Raw genomic sequence first — 15,524 nt, 5'->3', positions numbered from 1 at the left:
TTTGGTTTCTGTTCTCATCTCGTAGTACATGGAGGGTCGATGGATGTGTTAAAAGAAGGGTCTCGTCTCGGCTGTGCTGTTGTTTTCTCTCGCGAGACATTGCGACGTGTTGCAAGCGGGGTGAAATCTCGGGAGCTGTCTGAAAGCAAGCGAAGAGAGGAACAAATAGCGTGAAGATTTTAAAACGTGAATTCAGCAGACGGTGATTGTGCAAAATTTCGCAAGAAGGCAGCACCGTAACTTTCGATTATTTAAAGTTATCTAACGACGAGAAACGTTTAATTTGCTTCTCTTTTCGTAACTTGGGGAAAGTTTAACTTGCAAGCCTCGGAGGACCCACCTCAGAGCAGAAAGTCAAGTCGGTGGTCGGCAGTTCGTTCTGCAGGAATGTCGCAGAAAGAGAGACCCAAGTTTTATCGGCATGAGGTCAACAAGACGATATGGGAAGTCCCGGAGCGCTACCAAAACCTGTCCCCGGTTGGCTCTGGCGCCTACGGATCCGTGTGGTAAATCACTTTATGTTCGTTTGTGCAGTCTAACGTTAGTCACCTAACTTAACCTCCATTCATTTAGACGAGGCCTGTGCTGCAGATGCTAAAGTTAGGTTAGCTCGTCTTGATTGTTGGCTAGCAAGGTGGAGCCACGATGTGCCTTTCAACAAGAAAACCTGTTTACTTTCTATCTATGTCGTGCTATCCACTTGTAAAACTTGTAACGTTATTTCATCTGTTTAACTGCATATACACACAAGCAACACAACAGGAAGCTGCTCACTAACAATAACGTTCAACTGTTGAAAAGTACCGGAGTCTTTATCTGATCAGTGGACAATCGCAGAACTGACTAATCAATAAGTATTTCTAATTACATAATGGAGCTGCATATTCTGTTTCCAAAGGCTACTTTAATGACATTTGGTTTGGAAAAATATATTTAATTTACATTATTAGTCCCACCAACAGGTGCTGTAATCCGAGTAAGTAAAGATGAGGCAAACAGATAACGTTATTTTTGGGTGTTGCTAATGTGTGTTGGAAAGATCTTGTACACCTAACGTTATTACTGTTTTGACTCCCTACCTTCATATGAATGATGTGACAATATTTATAATATTGGTGCTTTATTGATATAACGTTACATATTTAGTATACTCTGATATTGTCTCAGAGTAAACAGTATTGTTGACAAAGTGGCCACATTTTTATTTTATTTTCACTCATGTAGAGTAGTTTATTAAATTCAGATTTGTGCTGAAACTATGGTCGATTTATTAGTCGATGAACAAAACATCACAAACGATTTAGATGGATCATTGATTAATTGTCATTTAGCAACAAAAAAAAACTGGTTTCAGGATGTGTTGCTGTTCTGTTTTATATAACTGAACATTTTAGTTTCAGTTTTTCTGGTATATTATAGAGTAAATGTTAATTCTATTGTAAAAACAAAAAAACAGGTTGATTTATAATTAAATTAATTGTTAGTTGCAGCCCTAGCCCAGACTGTTGTGTGACTTTAACTGTAAAACATCCATTAAGACCAGGAAACTTTCCTGGTCATATAAATCACAAATATAGGTAGGTAGATAGGTAGTCTCATCAAAATATCAATACAATTTCAATATATTTAATAGCCGTAATGAAAACATCTTGATAACTACTCATCTTATATGCAGCTCTCAGTAAATAATTGTATTAATGAAATTTGCAGCATAGAATCATTAGCATTTACAGTGGAGATGGGATCTTGCCTCTTGATTTCTTTTAGAAGACCTTGCTGGTGAGGTGGATTTCCCTATTGCAAAAGTGTTAGCTTTCATAGGATAGTCCCTTTGCACTGGTTTGGTGATTAAATAGGTTATGCTGCTGATATTATCTAGGACATAACATTGTCAGCGGTACACTTAATTTAGTTGGCAGATGTTTGTTTTGCAAATGGAAGCGGACAGCTGTGCTGTTGCTGGGCAATAGGATAATCTGTTGCTGGTCAGATTACTGTCTGCTCCCCAGTGCATTGACTGATTGTTCCCCTCCCCCCCCTACACTGGTTTATATTGTCAGTGTTTACATGTTAGTTTACTGTGACTTTCTGACCAGTTTATTTTTACTGGAACTGTAACAGCTTTAATGTTGTTATGGCACATACCGGAAAATTGTACAGTGTATATAGAAAATACTACTAATAATAATAACAGTTAGTTCTCCCAATCAGAAAGTGACTCGTACATCAGCATTATTTATAAATGGACTGCATTTTTAGTGCTTTTATTCAAAGCACTTACCAATTTGTCTCTAATTCACACACATGCACACACACGCACGCAGTCACAGAGAACCACTAACCCTGTGATTAATAGACAACCTGCTTTATCTACTGAGCCACAATATTCCAAAAAGTTGGAATACCATCAAAGCAGTCAGTCTGTGCAGCTTTTATTAAAATATAATTTCTGACACGTTTTGGCCAGAGGCCTTGAAGTCCTTTTTTCTATTTAATAAATAACTCTCTCTGAAAATGCATATTTGTTTTTTTTGATGATCCATATTTATAATTTGGTTGTTGTGGAATTGCTCTTCCTATAGATGTTTTTTTAAACATATGCATGTTTTAATAGCTTGACATGGTTACCCACATTTTCAATAAGACTCACAAAAAGACATTGGTATGGGAAATATTGGATATTTCAGCATTAACAAAGTGTGATGTTAATGTATTCCTGGTCACACTGGTTTCTGAGTCCCAGCAGTAGTCACCAGTGGCTGTCTACTGGCTGTGACTGGTTAGGTGAGCTGAGCAGGAAGAATTGTTGGGTTTGGCTTAGAGACAGTCAGCCTTTAGAGAGCAGGACAGACTGCAGGCAGGGCTATTCCCAATCTGCTGAGAGATGACATTTTCCGCTGATGGCGCCCTTTTCTGCAGCCTTCAGCAGCTCTTACTGCACCCAATTTGGTTTTGAGAGTAAACTCAGCCCGTTCTGAACCAAAACAGTTTTTCTCCTCTGCCTAAAAATGACAAGCTGGCTTTTCATTTCAAGTTAATTTCTAGTTCAAAGTGTTTTGATTTTCCTCACATGTAGGTTTTATTCTTTAACCTGCTCATGCTGACATTAAGACTTGTAAGTAGGGTTACAGTGATAAGTGTATTATTACTGAGCTTAAATGTTTGCCCACTTTTTTTCAACAGCTCTGCATATGATGTTAAGACTGGTTTGAAGATAGCTGTGAAGAAGCTCTCTCGGCCATTTCAGTCCATCATCCATGCCAAGAGAACATACAGAGAGATGCGGTTGCTGAAGCACATGAAACATGAAAATGTGAGTCCACTTGTTTCTCTTCCCTTTTGTTCGGTCTGATGATGAACAGTAATAGAAAAACAATGTTGTTTGTGTTCGCTTATGCAATGCCTCATAATGTGTTTGCTTATTATGTTGCCTATTCACTTATAATTATGGTTCAGTTGCTGCCTGTTGTTCTTTGGGTTGTTCACTCCACAGTGGTTTTCATATTTTTTTGCAGGTGATTGGCCTCCTAGATGTCTTCAGCCCTGCTACTAGTCTGAAGGAATTCACTGATGTGTAAGTTGAATGCGTTTGTTTAGAATAATAACCTTCATCCCAAGTTCACCTCAGCAACAACACACAGCAGCATTTACTGTAGTTTCACAGCAGCAGACAATCCTAGCTGTGGCTGGGAAACACCTGGAGGCAGGCCAACTGACTAAACACACTGGAACATTTCTTCTTAGGCTGTCAACTCTGTTAGTTATTCACTCGCAGGCTGCTGCTAGAGTTGTTTCACCACCAGCTTCCTTCCCTTTGTTTCCAGCTTTCTGGCTTTGTGAAACATAACCTGCTTTGCTGGCAAACAGGTATTTATTGTTTGATGTTAAAAGTCATATGAAAAAGGGAAGTGGACAGCTAGATGGTGACTCAATCCTCAGACGAGCGTGCTGCCTCTCGTCATGTGTGCAATGTCTCTTTCTCTCCTCTACACACTGAGTGACTTGTACTGTATCAAGATTAAATTGTGACGGATTTCAGTCGACACTCTACCTAAGAATATGTCTCAACTTGGAGTCAGATTTTTCTTCCATGCTAATTATTGATTTCATACTTTCTACATTCCTGTATGGAAATTATTCCTCAAGATTTGACTCATCCTAAATATTTTGAAGCAGTTTGGGAGTGGGCAGTGCATCACCCAGGGACTCATTTCATGTCTGAGGACTTGGTCAACAGCATTGGCAGTATTATTTCTATTATCTAACATGCATGCCATTTTGTGTGGGAGGAAACTCACCCACCCACTCACTGGGAGAATAAGTCAACTCCCAAGACTAGAACCCAAGAACTTGGAGACAGTGCTTCCTGATTTTTAGCTAGGAAACTGCAGTCACTGCTAAACAGAAAATGCTTCACATTTGAGCTTCGTCATAAGTTAACCTTTTCCGAGTAGTTTAGCATATGCCTAAAGCCTCCCTGACCGCTCAGAATGGGTTGTCAGGTGCATTAATGCCTGTATTGAGAGCTGTCCTCTGTCAGACCACCCCAAGATACATTTTTAATGCAAAATCTGAAAAAGGCATTCAGTTGACAGCTGGGGCTAATACAGTGTGCTAAAGCGTAGTGTAAAGTTTATTTGTATAGCACCTTTCACCGATAAAAATCCCAAAGTGATTCACAATAAAATGTAACACAATACAACACATTAAAATACAATAAAATGTTAATACAAATAGGAAACGTAACAAACAACGATAAAAACCCCTCGACTAACTAAAAGCCTCTTCAATTGCTTTTTAAAAGATTCAACAGAATTCACATGTCCCCAAATAGCCTCTCTCCCAAGCAATGTGTCTACATGATGTTTTCATGTTTTACATGACAATGTCATGAAAATACTGTAGTAAAGACTAATATCTTTGTGAATTTTTTTTTTAAAGGGGAACTCACATCAAAGCTTGTTTACAGGTTGTGGTGAGTACTACTGCATATGTGAAAAAGTAGTTTGAAGCCTTTTGCTCCTCCAGAGGGAGGGGGAAGTCTGATATATTGCCTCAAGGTATGTCACTTGAGTCAGTGTCGGTTGAGGCTGTAGACTACAAGTTTGATAATGAAAATAATATAGTAGTAATTAGAGCTGTAACAATCCCAAATTTTGCTGTACAATTAATTGTCTCAGAAATAATTGCGATTAACAATATAATTGTCTCAGTCAAATAAAAAAAAAATTGTTTATTACTTTAGCAAACAAATTAAAGTTGTGAATGAATCCCAGGATACAACTTTTGGATATATATATATATATATATATATATATATATATATATATATATATATATATATATATATATATATATATATATATATATATATATATATAACACATACACAGCCTATGAAGTAAACTACGCCTCTTTATTATCAAAAAACATTTTTTTCTAACTGTATCCCCCCTTGTCATTTTTGTTGCTATAAACGTGTATAGGGTCAAGTGCCAACAACTAACAATTGAAATGATAATAAAAATATAAAGTCCAATCAATAATCACTTATATAATTACAATTTGGCATATCTAAACAAAATCAACAATTACCAGTCATACCCCTTAAGACCATCGCTAATGATGGCAATTAATTGCGGTTAAACAAAGAATCTGGGATTATGAAAAAAAAATTGACAATTATGTAATAATTGTTACAGGCTTAGTAGTAATACAAGATCTCACATGTAGATTGTGTGTGAGACTTGGTTCCTGAGAGTAAGGAAGAATAGAGAGAAAATAGGTGGGTGGTATGGAGCTAGAAGGGCATTCAAAGAGCGCAGACCTCTGCCAAGGCCATGCCCTATCTTGCACCATTAATGAAATTGAAACACAATTTGTATATCCGCCCCATCAGTCAGATATGCTCCAAAACTTAATGGGTTCTTCCTTGACCCATGCTACACCCGCCACCAATTCATAAAAATCGGGCCAGTAGTTTTTCTGTAATCCTGCTGACAAACGAACAAAGCGACCCGAAAACATAACCTCCTTATTACACAGCTTTATTGAATACTCCATTCTGATTGGTCAAATACGGAATTCTATGGTCTGTTATTTTTGTATAGCAGACCACTGCTATGAATAACGGACTGTTGCTATGGACGCAGTTCTGATCATAGACTCTGGAGGACCATGTTTAAATTAATAAAATCATGTTTTAATCAATATTTTGTGTCAAATTATTGATTTCTTTAGTAACTCCCCATGTAATAAGTGAGATCATTTAGAGTGATTGGTTCTTTATCCCTTCAGGCTGTCCTGCATCACCCTGTCAGGCTTCTAATTCTTAATAATGACCGGCTCGCTCTACATTATCCCTTACGAGGCAGGGTAATAAATGCTGAGTCACAGCCTGTCAGAAGGAAATATGGTAAAATGAGAATTGTTCTAAATGCAGTATGATATGCAGGAAAAAATCCCATATATGCAGGTGCTGCAAGTATGGTTCATTAGGCTAAAGATTCAGACACTGCGTCACTACGCTGTGGTAAGGCTCCTCAGAGCTCCTGTTCCTATAGGAGAGAGGAAGACAGAGGTCACTATTTATATCCCTTTGTTTCCAAGGCGAGTGAACTTTGGACAGCGTCTGTGTCCGTGTGTGCTGCTTAGAATAAGTTGAAGTGTAACCATGTGCTATTTTAAGGCCTCGCTCTCTGCACTGTGTGCGACTAGAAGAGTATTCATGAAGTGGGTATTTGTTGAGCGGCCGACTGATGAAGCAGCACATGGCTCTGTGTACTTTGGCTGTAGCATCCTGCTCTCGTCACAAATGCTGTTTGGACATTTTAAACAGCTCTGGGATTAGATTTGAATTATCCACTGATGCAGTCCCATTATGCCTATTTATCTGGGTGTGTTGTTAAATGATGTTTCATTTGTGAAGGTCTTGGCCTTCAGTGCCTTTTGCAGGGGAAGTTAGATTGAAAAGAAGTAGCAGCAGAACTGGTTAACATAGCCATACTGGAAATTAGTTTCAGACTGCAAACAAACTGTTGAACGAAATGTTGGAAGATCCATCCATAGATCCATCTGGCTTTTAATGAAGTGAGAAAACATTGACATGCCTTCTGATATTTGTGTCTATTTTAAACTTTTATGATTGACAGGTATCTTGTGACTCACTTAATGGGGGCAGATCTCAACAACATAGTGAAATGTCAGAAACTCACAGATGACCATGTGCAGTTCCTCATATACCAGATCCTCAGAGGGTTAAAGGTGAGGTTTTAGAGAAATAGCTCAACGTTTTGGGAAATTCTCTTATTTGTTTTCTTGCCAAGAGTCAGATGAAAAGATTGATCAATGTTCTCATCTAACTCAGCAAGAAAGCGAATGAGCTTATTTTCCCAAATGTTAGCCCAATCAGTGGTTACATTGTACTGCACTGCCTATGACATTACTGTATATGTACTGTAGTGGTAAATCAATACATCTTGTAGTTTAATGTACATGTCCTCCATCTCTCAACAGTATATCCACTCAGCAGACATCATTCACAGAGTAAGTGCCATGTTGTTGTTGTTTTTTTATTTATTTTTTACAATAGATGTATGAAACACATACTGTATAAAAACTACTTGTGAATATAGATTTTATTGCACCTGAGAATTTTCACATGGTTATTGCACACAGAAAACATTGTTATGATATTGCACCGGAAACATACACTGTATAAAGACTACTAAAGACTTGTGAATATACACATACACATTTTTGTTTTTTGTCTGACAAATGTCACAGTGTCTTTGGCCTCAATTGTAAAAGAAAAGTGTGTCAGGGTTCATGACGTCTTCCATTTGGCAGAGTTGGGCTTGTGCCTTGTGCAAACACTGAAGGGAAGTCAAACAGGACCTTTACTTTTACATGTTGTTAATGATGTAATGCTTCTATTTTAAGTTCAACATCAAAAGGACAGGTTTTTCAATCATGAAAAGTAGTAGAGCTGCAGCACGATATGTCAGTTGTAATGGTTTTAGAGTGAAGGTCTCTGTGAGGGAGGTTGGATGGGGTGGAGATACATGGGGAGGGCTTAAACGGGCGAATAGGGGGTTGGGATAGTGTGGGTGATCGTGGTCAGCCTGTTGGTGTTCTTGCCATCGTTTTTGTGCTGTTGTTACTTGTCTTGTTTTGCTTTTGATTTAAAGTTGTACCACTTTAAGTTTACTGTTTATTAGATTTTTTGAATTAGTCATAAAAAAGATTCTCAGAATGTACAAGTGAATTGTATGTTAAATTGTATGCTTTAATAAAAAGACGTTTGAGTAAAAGTAGTAGAGCTGCAAAGATTAATTGATTAAACGATTAGTTGTTAACTATTAAAATAAATGGCAACTATTTTGATCATCGATTAATCGGTTTGAGTCATTTCTTCAAGACAAGACATTTAAGGATGTCATCTTGGGCTATGGTAAACACTGATCGACATTTTTCACCATTTTCTGACATTTTATAGACCAACTAATCGATTAATCGAGAAAATGAATGACAGATGAATCGACATTGAAAATAATTAGTTGCAGCCCTAAAAAGTAGTAATCAAGATTTCAGATGTACTGTCTAACCAAAATGATGTTCATCACCTAAACTTAAATTACACAAATTCACATTTTGGCTTTCCTCTCTTCAGGATCTGAAACCTAGTAACCTGGCAGTAAATGAAGACTGTGAGCTTAAGGTCAGTGAACTGCTGCTCTCATTTAAAACATTGGTTTATCCTGAGTCCACAAATGTGAAGATTTTACAAACAACTCAGCTTTTTTTGCACTTCCATTGCTTCCAGATTTTGGACTTTGGTTTGGCGCGGCACACTGATGATGAGATGACCGGCTATGTGGCCACCCGCTGGTACCGCGCACCAGAGATAATGCTGAACTGGATGCATTACAACATGACAGGTAGATGACAAAAGATCTTCCCCAGTGACTTTTTCCACCTATACATAATGATAGAAGAGTTGCTTGACGAGTGAAACTTAATGTGTGTGTGTGCTGCTTTTCTGTGTTTCAGTGGATATTTGGTCAGTGGGCTGTATAATGGCAGAACTCCTTACTGGAAAAACTCTATTTCCTGGAACCGACCGTATCCTTTTCATTTAAGAGTACAGTATGTTTAGAGCTTGCATAGCTGGAGGGACTCTAACACACCATTTGCATAACAAAAAAAAAACAGGTTAAACGTGCATTTACATAAAAAAACATAATAAATCAGTACTTGATTTATGTTTTTTGTCAGAACAGTGGCAGAAACTATCAGCAATGCTTCTTTTCTGTGTCCTTTTGATGTAAAAAAAAAAAACCTGCTTGTCTCTTCCAACATGATGCTGCCTGAGGTGTTTTTAATATTTCAAACGTAACACAGAACGTAACTGTTGCCACACTTCCTCTCTGGCTTGACACATGCCCTTTGCTGTAATGTTTCCACTGCCGTGCTTCAACTCTTTTTACACCGTCAGTATGCATCATTGGCTCGGGTCCACTTTCTGCAATGCCCAACTGCCAGTCTTAGTATGGGCTTATCGATCTGCGCTGTCAGTGCTCAATATTTTGTTTATCTTTCTCTGCCCCTGCCAGCGTTTTCAGACTAACGGCTGAGCTTGTAAGTTAAGTGTACAACCGGGCTGTCCACTGCCTCCACTTTTTGTTGTGTTGTGGTTGTCTACAGGTTACAATTCACAACGTTCTCTCCTCTGTGCAGACTTATGTGCAGGCTTTTTCCTTTTGTCGCATCTCATGTGTGAAATATAAAGTAAATATAGTGACATATAATATCTCAGATAAGTAACAAATACGTTTCACAAGGAAGATGAAGGCTAACAGGTCAGATTACACATTCTCCCTTGTCCAGCATCTGGTCTTCCTTTACCGTGTGCCGGTAGACATTGATCAGTTGAAGCTAATCTTGCTGCTCGTCGGAACACCAGGGCCCGAACTCTTGATGAAAATATCTTCAGAGTCTGTGAGTTCACAAAGATATGCAAGATTTTTCTCTAACCAGTTTTCTGCTCCAAACTTGCCACACTGTTAATAACTTGCAATAACTTGGTGGCTCTGCTACCAAACTGACAGCATGTTTTCCAGCATTCAGCTTTGTGGGTTCGAGACTTGCTTTCTGCCTCTTTAACTGGGTGAATTAAGTTCGTTTGTAATGATATGATTATGAAACAGGTGATTTGAGCTCTGTCTTTCACTGATTGACTGTATGCAAAGTATTGTGTTTTTTTTTTTTTTTTTTGTCACATTTTGCTTCAAAGCTTGAAGCTTGCTTTTCAACATAACATTGCAGCTTACTTAGAGTTTATCCGCACGGTGTTAGATTGAGAAGCAGCTTCTTAACCTACTCTGCTCTGTCGCTATACTCCCCTTGACACAAGCTTCATAGATATAAACCAGCTTCAGCAGATAATGCGTCTAACAGGAACGCCCCCAGCATCTCTCATAAGCAGGATGCCCAGCCATGAGGTGAGCAGGATCCACAGTTACTTTCTTTAGACCAGACAGTAGAACGAGGCGGGAGGACCGTCGGATCTGCTGGAACTCTTTCTTTGCATTCAAAGCAACACAGTTCTTAGCTTAGTATCCTATATCTATCCTGAGTGTTACCCCAAAATGGTTCCATTCTAACATATATGGATTCATAATAGCAATACTATTTGATACCAAGATTACTATGAACTATGTAAATCTTTATTTTAATTGAATTATCTTAAGAGATAAGGAAATGAAGGTGGTCACACTGAGAGCATCACTCAGTTGACTCTACTCTGGTCAAGTTGGGTATAAGGAGCAGCACAACCTCTAGGGGACACTACCAAGGATTTAAGATTTTAGTTTTCCAGTTGAATTCTAATTGTGTGTTGTCTGACCTGCTTGCTGCATGAGATTGTAACAATGATTGCCAGAAGTGGCTCTGAATTTGTGTGATAAAGGCATTTGTGTGCTTGTCATTTCACTCGGGATGGTATTAAAAGGTCTCTTCAGAATTAAACATGCACAGTCTGTTTAATAAATGCGGTTACTGTTGGTGATACAGTCGTTACTTATTGCATATTTCTTTGTGAAAGATGCTTTGTTCTGTGCTTTTCTTTCTGTTTTGGTTGCACATCTCCTGAAACTTAGTGTCTTGCTTCTCTCAACATGTTTTTGTGTAATTTACATGTTATTTTTCATTCCAAACGATTAATCCAATACGAATAATTGTCAGTCTGCAACCTAAACTTTTCTGTTACACCGTGAGGTTTATTATCAAGGAAATTACAACCGGTAGAATAAGAGAGTCTTCATTCACACAGGATACCAGAACAGCAGAGTCTTTTCTTTCTACAGGCTATTTGGGGCTCATTATTTTATTTCTTTTAATTTATGTAGATTTGTTATTGGAAAATTTTTAAAAGAGAATATTAAACTCATGATGAAAATTGGATATTAAAAATAGTATTAGCACACTTTAACTGTTAAAACTGGACAAAATGAGCCACACCACAATGTTTTTCCTCAACGTCTTGAGTTGGGCAACACCTCAGGGCTGTCGATCACGTTTACCACAAGCTACACATTCCGTACCTATAGACAGCAGCTGTGTATGTGATTTTGACTGCTTGCGTCTCACTTCAGGCAGTCAAAAACTCGGTGCTAACAGACAATTGGAGCTAAAAACTCTCACTAATATTGCTTAATAAAACATGTTTTTGTTTATGTCGCTGTGCTTTCTGCCATAAGTGGTCAGTAAAAGGGACTGTTCCTCTCCAAATGAGGACGTTGTTTACTGTAGACTGCACTAGTCAGTGTTGTCATGCACAAAGAAACACGTCAAACCTTTTGGGTGCGTGGGGTCATAAGAAATATGGGTGAAAATCTTCAGTTAAAAAATAAACATTGAGCCTTAAGTACTGCATAGGGCTTAAGCTTTACAACCAACCTACTCTTTATAGTATATAAATACATTGATGTGATACAGTGTAGTCACGTCTGTAGATAGAAATGTAATAATGTCATGCAGGTGGCTACACTGAATAGAATCCATAGCATGGAAATGTGTGAGCATTATGAAACAGGCTGAATGTGGCCGACATGTTGCTGCTAGTAGGAGCTGACATTTGATTTACTGTATGTGTTTTCCAGGCCAGGAACTACATCAGCTCCTTGTCACACATGCCCAAGAGGAACTTTGCTGATGTGTTCATTGGTGCCAACCCACTAGGTAATACAATACATCTGCTGTATTGTGTTGTGGTGTAAGCCCTTCTAACTGCAATTCATATTTTGTTTTCAAAATAAATTGTTTGGGCTTTTTTGTGTGAGTAATATGACATTTCTTTAATGGATCATAGACTGTTTAAGATTTGGCTCTGTTGATATGTTTTTAAGCTGTGGACCTTCTGGAGAAAATGCTGGTTCTGGACACAGACAAGCGGATAACCGCAGCCGAGGCTCTGGCTCACCCCTACTTCGCTCAGTACCACGACCCAGACGACGAGCCCGAGGCTGAGCTGTACGACCAGAGCTTTGAGAGCCGCGAGCTGGAGATTGAAGAGTGGAAACGTATGTCATGATTCTACACCTAAAGAAACAATCTGTACAAATATATTCATGTCTGTTATATGGAGAGAAAAAAAATAAAAATTAAAGAGAGGTATTAATATATGCCATACTGACAGTATAAGAACCCAGATATGTATTTGAACATTTTCTCATTTTTTGCAGGATTAACCTACGAAGAGTTGTGTAGTTTTGAGCCTCCTATTTTCGATGAGGACGACATGGAGTAACGAGACCCGCTACCCACATTAAGTCCAGCCTCCGACAATTTGTAACAACCTCGAACATGTGCATTATTGTTAAACTGTCAGACACACTTGTATGAGAGTGCATACCAGCCTTTGTCTTTTTTAACCGAGGAAACATTGTCCACAATTAGCTCTTGCGAGGAAATCATTACCAGCGCCGGGAAAGGAAGAGGTTGACCAGTTATCATTATTCTTATTTATGAACCACTAATGTTGTTGGTCTGTTGCTGGGGAAATGTCACTTCTTGCCAGTAGCTGAAATCATTTTTATATTCTTCAGATTTTTTTAAATTTAGACTTTGATGACTCGTCACTGTGACACTGAGATGCTGAAACACCTGGACCTATAGCTGTGCTATTTTGTGTTTTTAAATTTTCTTTTGAGTAACTTATGAATAAGCTTCTGTGTCCTATCAATTGAAAGAGGAATATGCTAGTCTACCACTCGCCCTGCCAAGCTCTTACATATAGCACCTGGTCACATGTATTTGTAAAGTGATTCAGTTATAATTGCTTCCACATTTAAAAAGAGAGATCTCTGAAGAGTTTCATATGAGTGACAGAAGTAGATTTGATGTTTAGGTATTTGACAATTTGGGAATGTGCCTGTTCTGTGTAGTCACTGACCTTCAATGCTCACCAACTGAATTTCACAATTTTAATGTTTATTTTGATAGTTTAGATGCTCTGTGAGACTCTTATACATGTTTTGGCTACACAGGAAAATCTGAGCCTCTGCTGTTTAAGGACAATGCTATTCAACAAGGCACCTAAGTAAGAAAAAAATATTCATGGGTACATGCTCTACTCAAAACTATGTAAATATCTGTGCATTATTTTTTTTAATCTTTGACTTATTGTGCTTATGTTATAAAGCAATCAATATTAGTATGTACATCAGTTAAAGACTTTGTGTGTGTTTGCGAGAGTGTGTTGTTGGTTTACAGGAATTGTAAGTGTCATGCTAAAACCTCTAATAGAAATACTGCTTAAATGTGTAAAAGAGGGATTTCAGATGTATTTATACTTTGTGGAGGTGGTATTTATAAACAAATTGAAAGATCCCTTAAACTATTTTTAGTCCAGCAAATTAACTATCTTCAGTCCTTTGTTTAACAAAATAAAGACTTATTTTTAAGAGACCTATGTTTTTCTTTTTCATTTATTTCCTATTTCCCATACAACTTTTTATCATTCGTCCCAATTCTGTGATTTAACTTGATAATTAATACATGAATTGATGTGGATGATTTTACCAAGAGGACAATCGCCTGCACATTTATTTCGCATTTTGAAAATTCCTGATGTGTTGACGTTTACTTAAGGAATATTTTGACTTTCTCTTAAGCACCTACGATGATGACTAGGGCTGTATCCGTCCTGTTCTTGAGGAAAAAACACACAGAAAACTACAACATAAAATTGAAAAACCTTAGATTGGCCATTCAGTCACAAACATGAAAAAGCACTTGGTCTTAAGTGCATGGTGAATCATTGGTGTGCAGGAGGAGTGATAAAGGCTGCATTTTTGTCTGTGGTTAAGCAGCAGCAACTTTTTCAAATGGAAAATCAATGTCTGACTGTATGTCTCTTAAGTGTCAAATGCCTATTAAGCCACAATTAAATAACACAAGATGCCGACAAAATACCCTGTCCTCGTTTATGGACCATAGCCCTGATATTATCAGGTGAAATTAATTTAAAACAGACCTATTGTTTCAACATGTCGGCCAAAAAGTAATTCCACTGGATAACTTTGGCTTCTCTGCACTTATCTTTTTATGCTAATTAAAAAGTGTCCTCATTACAGTTTGTGGTACTGTCAAATGTCCCTCTTAGTTACAACTTTTTATCAACCAAATGTAAGGGATCCTAGCCAAAAATGTTTGTTAGGCATTCATGTAAGAAAAATAATGTTAGATACAACATGAGAAAATATTTATTGGCAACATCTGACAGATTGTTTGTAATACAAATATAATTTTGATTAATTGATTGATTTCTGGATCAAGACGATAAAACAGTAATCCAAAATACTGATTTCCAGCACGGTCCTTGGTGTTACACACAGGAAACAATAGACAAGAAGCGGACAAAATCATACTAAAAGGACATACAGTATTAGGAGGGGGGGGGGGAAGACATCACATAAAACAAAATAAATAAGAAACAAAAATGGTGTAAAAACTATTCAATTTATCAATAAATATTCACCTTGTTCTATAAAAGCTTCTTGCTCGTCTTTTAAAAAATCCTTTGTGATGATAGGAGTTTTGTAGCAGTAGGCAAACTTCCATGCCTTGATACCAGTGTAAAAGAAAGATTTTTTAATTGCATTGTTAGCTCTTTATTGGCTGTGTTTATTAAAATTTAACACAGGCCATAGATACTTAGTTCTAAGTACTACTTAGTAGTTCTTCTAGTTGTTAATTTGTGTTATGTGGCACAAACCATTTCAGGTACATCAAACACTATAACTTCACACTTTAGGTCTGTAGCCATTATGGTGCAGCAAAAGTAAATAAGAAATGAAATAAATAGTTGGCAATCCCCTCAGTACTACCACATTAAATAATTATTTATAACAGACTGTTCATTGTTAAGTGTTGCCCTGCAGCTTCAATGTAGTAAAAATCATTGGTGTTCAGGTGGAAACATCACAGGGGAAGCTCTATGGCTCCCCCCTTAAGCAAAACGA

General features: G+C 37.7%; 1 protein-coding gene across 2 annotated transcripts; it reads left to right on the top strand.

Annotated features, from left to right (window-relative positions):
* The first annotated feature begins 100 nt into the window (after positions 1 to 100).
* On the top strand, positions 101 to 13,968 carry mapk14a (mitogen-activated protein kinase 14a). 2 transcript variants are annotated; one of them, XM_078254889.1, is made up of 12 exons: positions 101 to 506; positions 3,184 to 3,313; positions 3,516 to 3,574; positions 7,152 to 7,263; positions 7,516 to 7,545; positions 8,672 to 8,719; positions 8,825 to 8,939; positions 9,052 to 9,123; positions 9,920 to 9,999; positions 12,162 to 12,240; positions 12,408 to 12,581; positions 12,744 to 13,968. In XM_078254889.1, the coding sequence occupies exons 1-12, from the start codon at positions 388 to 390 to the stop codon at positions 12,806 to 12,808; spliced, it is 1,083 nt and encodes a 360-aa protein (XP_078111015.1). In that variant the 5' UTR covers positions 101 to 387; the 3' UTR covers positions 12,809 to 13,968. The 2 variants fall into 2 exon arrangements, with proteins under 2 accessions (XP_078111015.1, XP_078111014.1); XM_078254888.1 differs by lacking the exon at positions 9,920 to 9,999 and adding an exon at positions 10,423 to 10,502 and having other exon boundaries at positions 102 to 506.
* Positions 13,969 to 15,524: the final 1,556 nt, after the last annotated feature.

This window comes from Sander vitreus, chromosome 7 (genome assembly GCF_031162955.1).
Source record: "Sander vitreus isolate 19-12246 chromosome 7, sanVit1, whole genome shotgun sequence".
In the NCBI taxonomy this organism is placed as follows: Eukaryota; Metazoa; Chordata; class Actinopteri; order Perciformes; family Percidae; genus Sander; species Sander vitreus.
The sequence above is the reverse complement of the archived record's forward strand: the minus strand, read 5'-3'. Positions and strand labels throughout refer to the sequence as shown.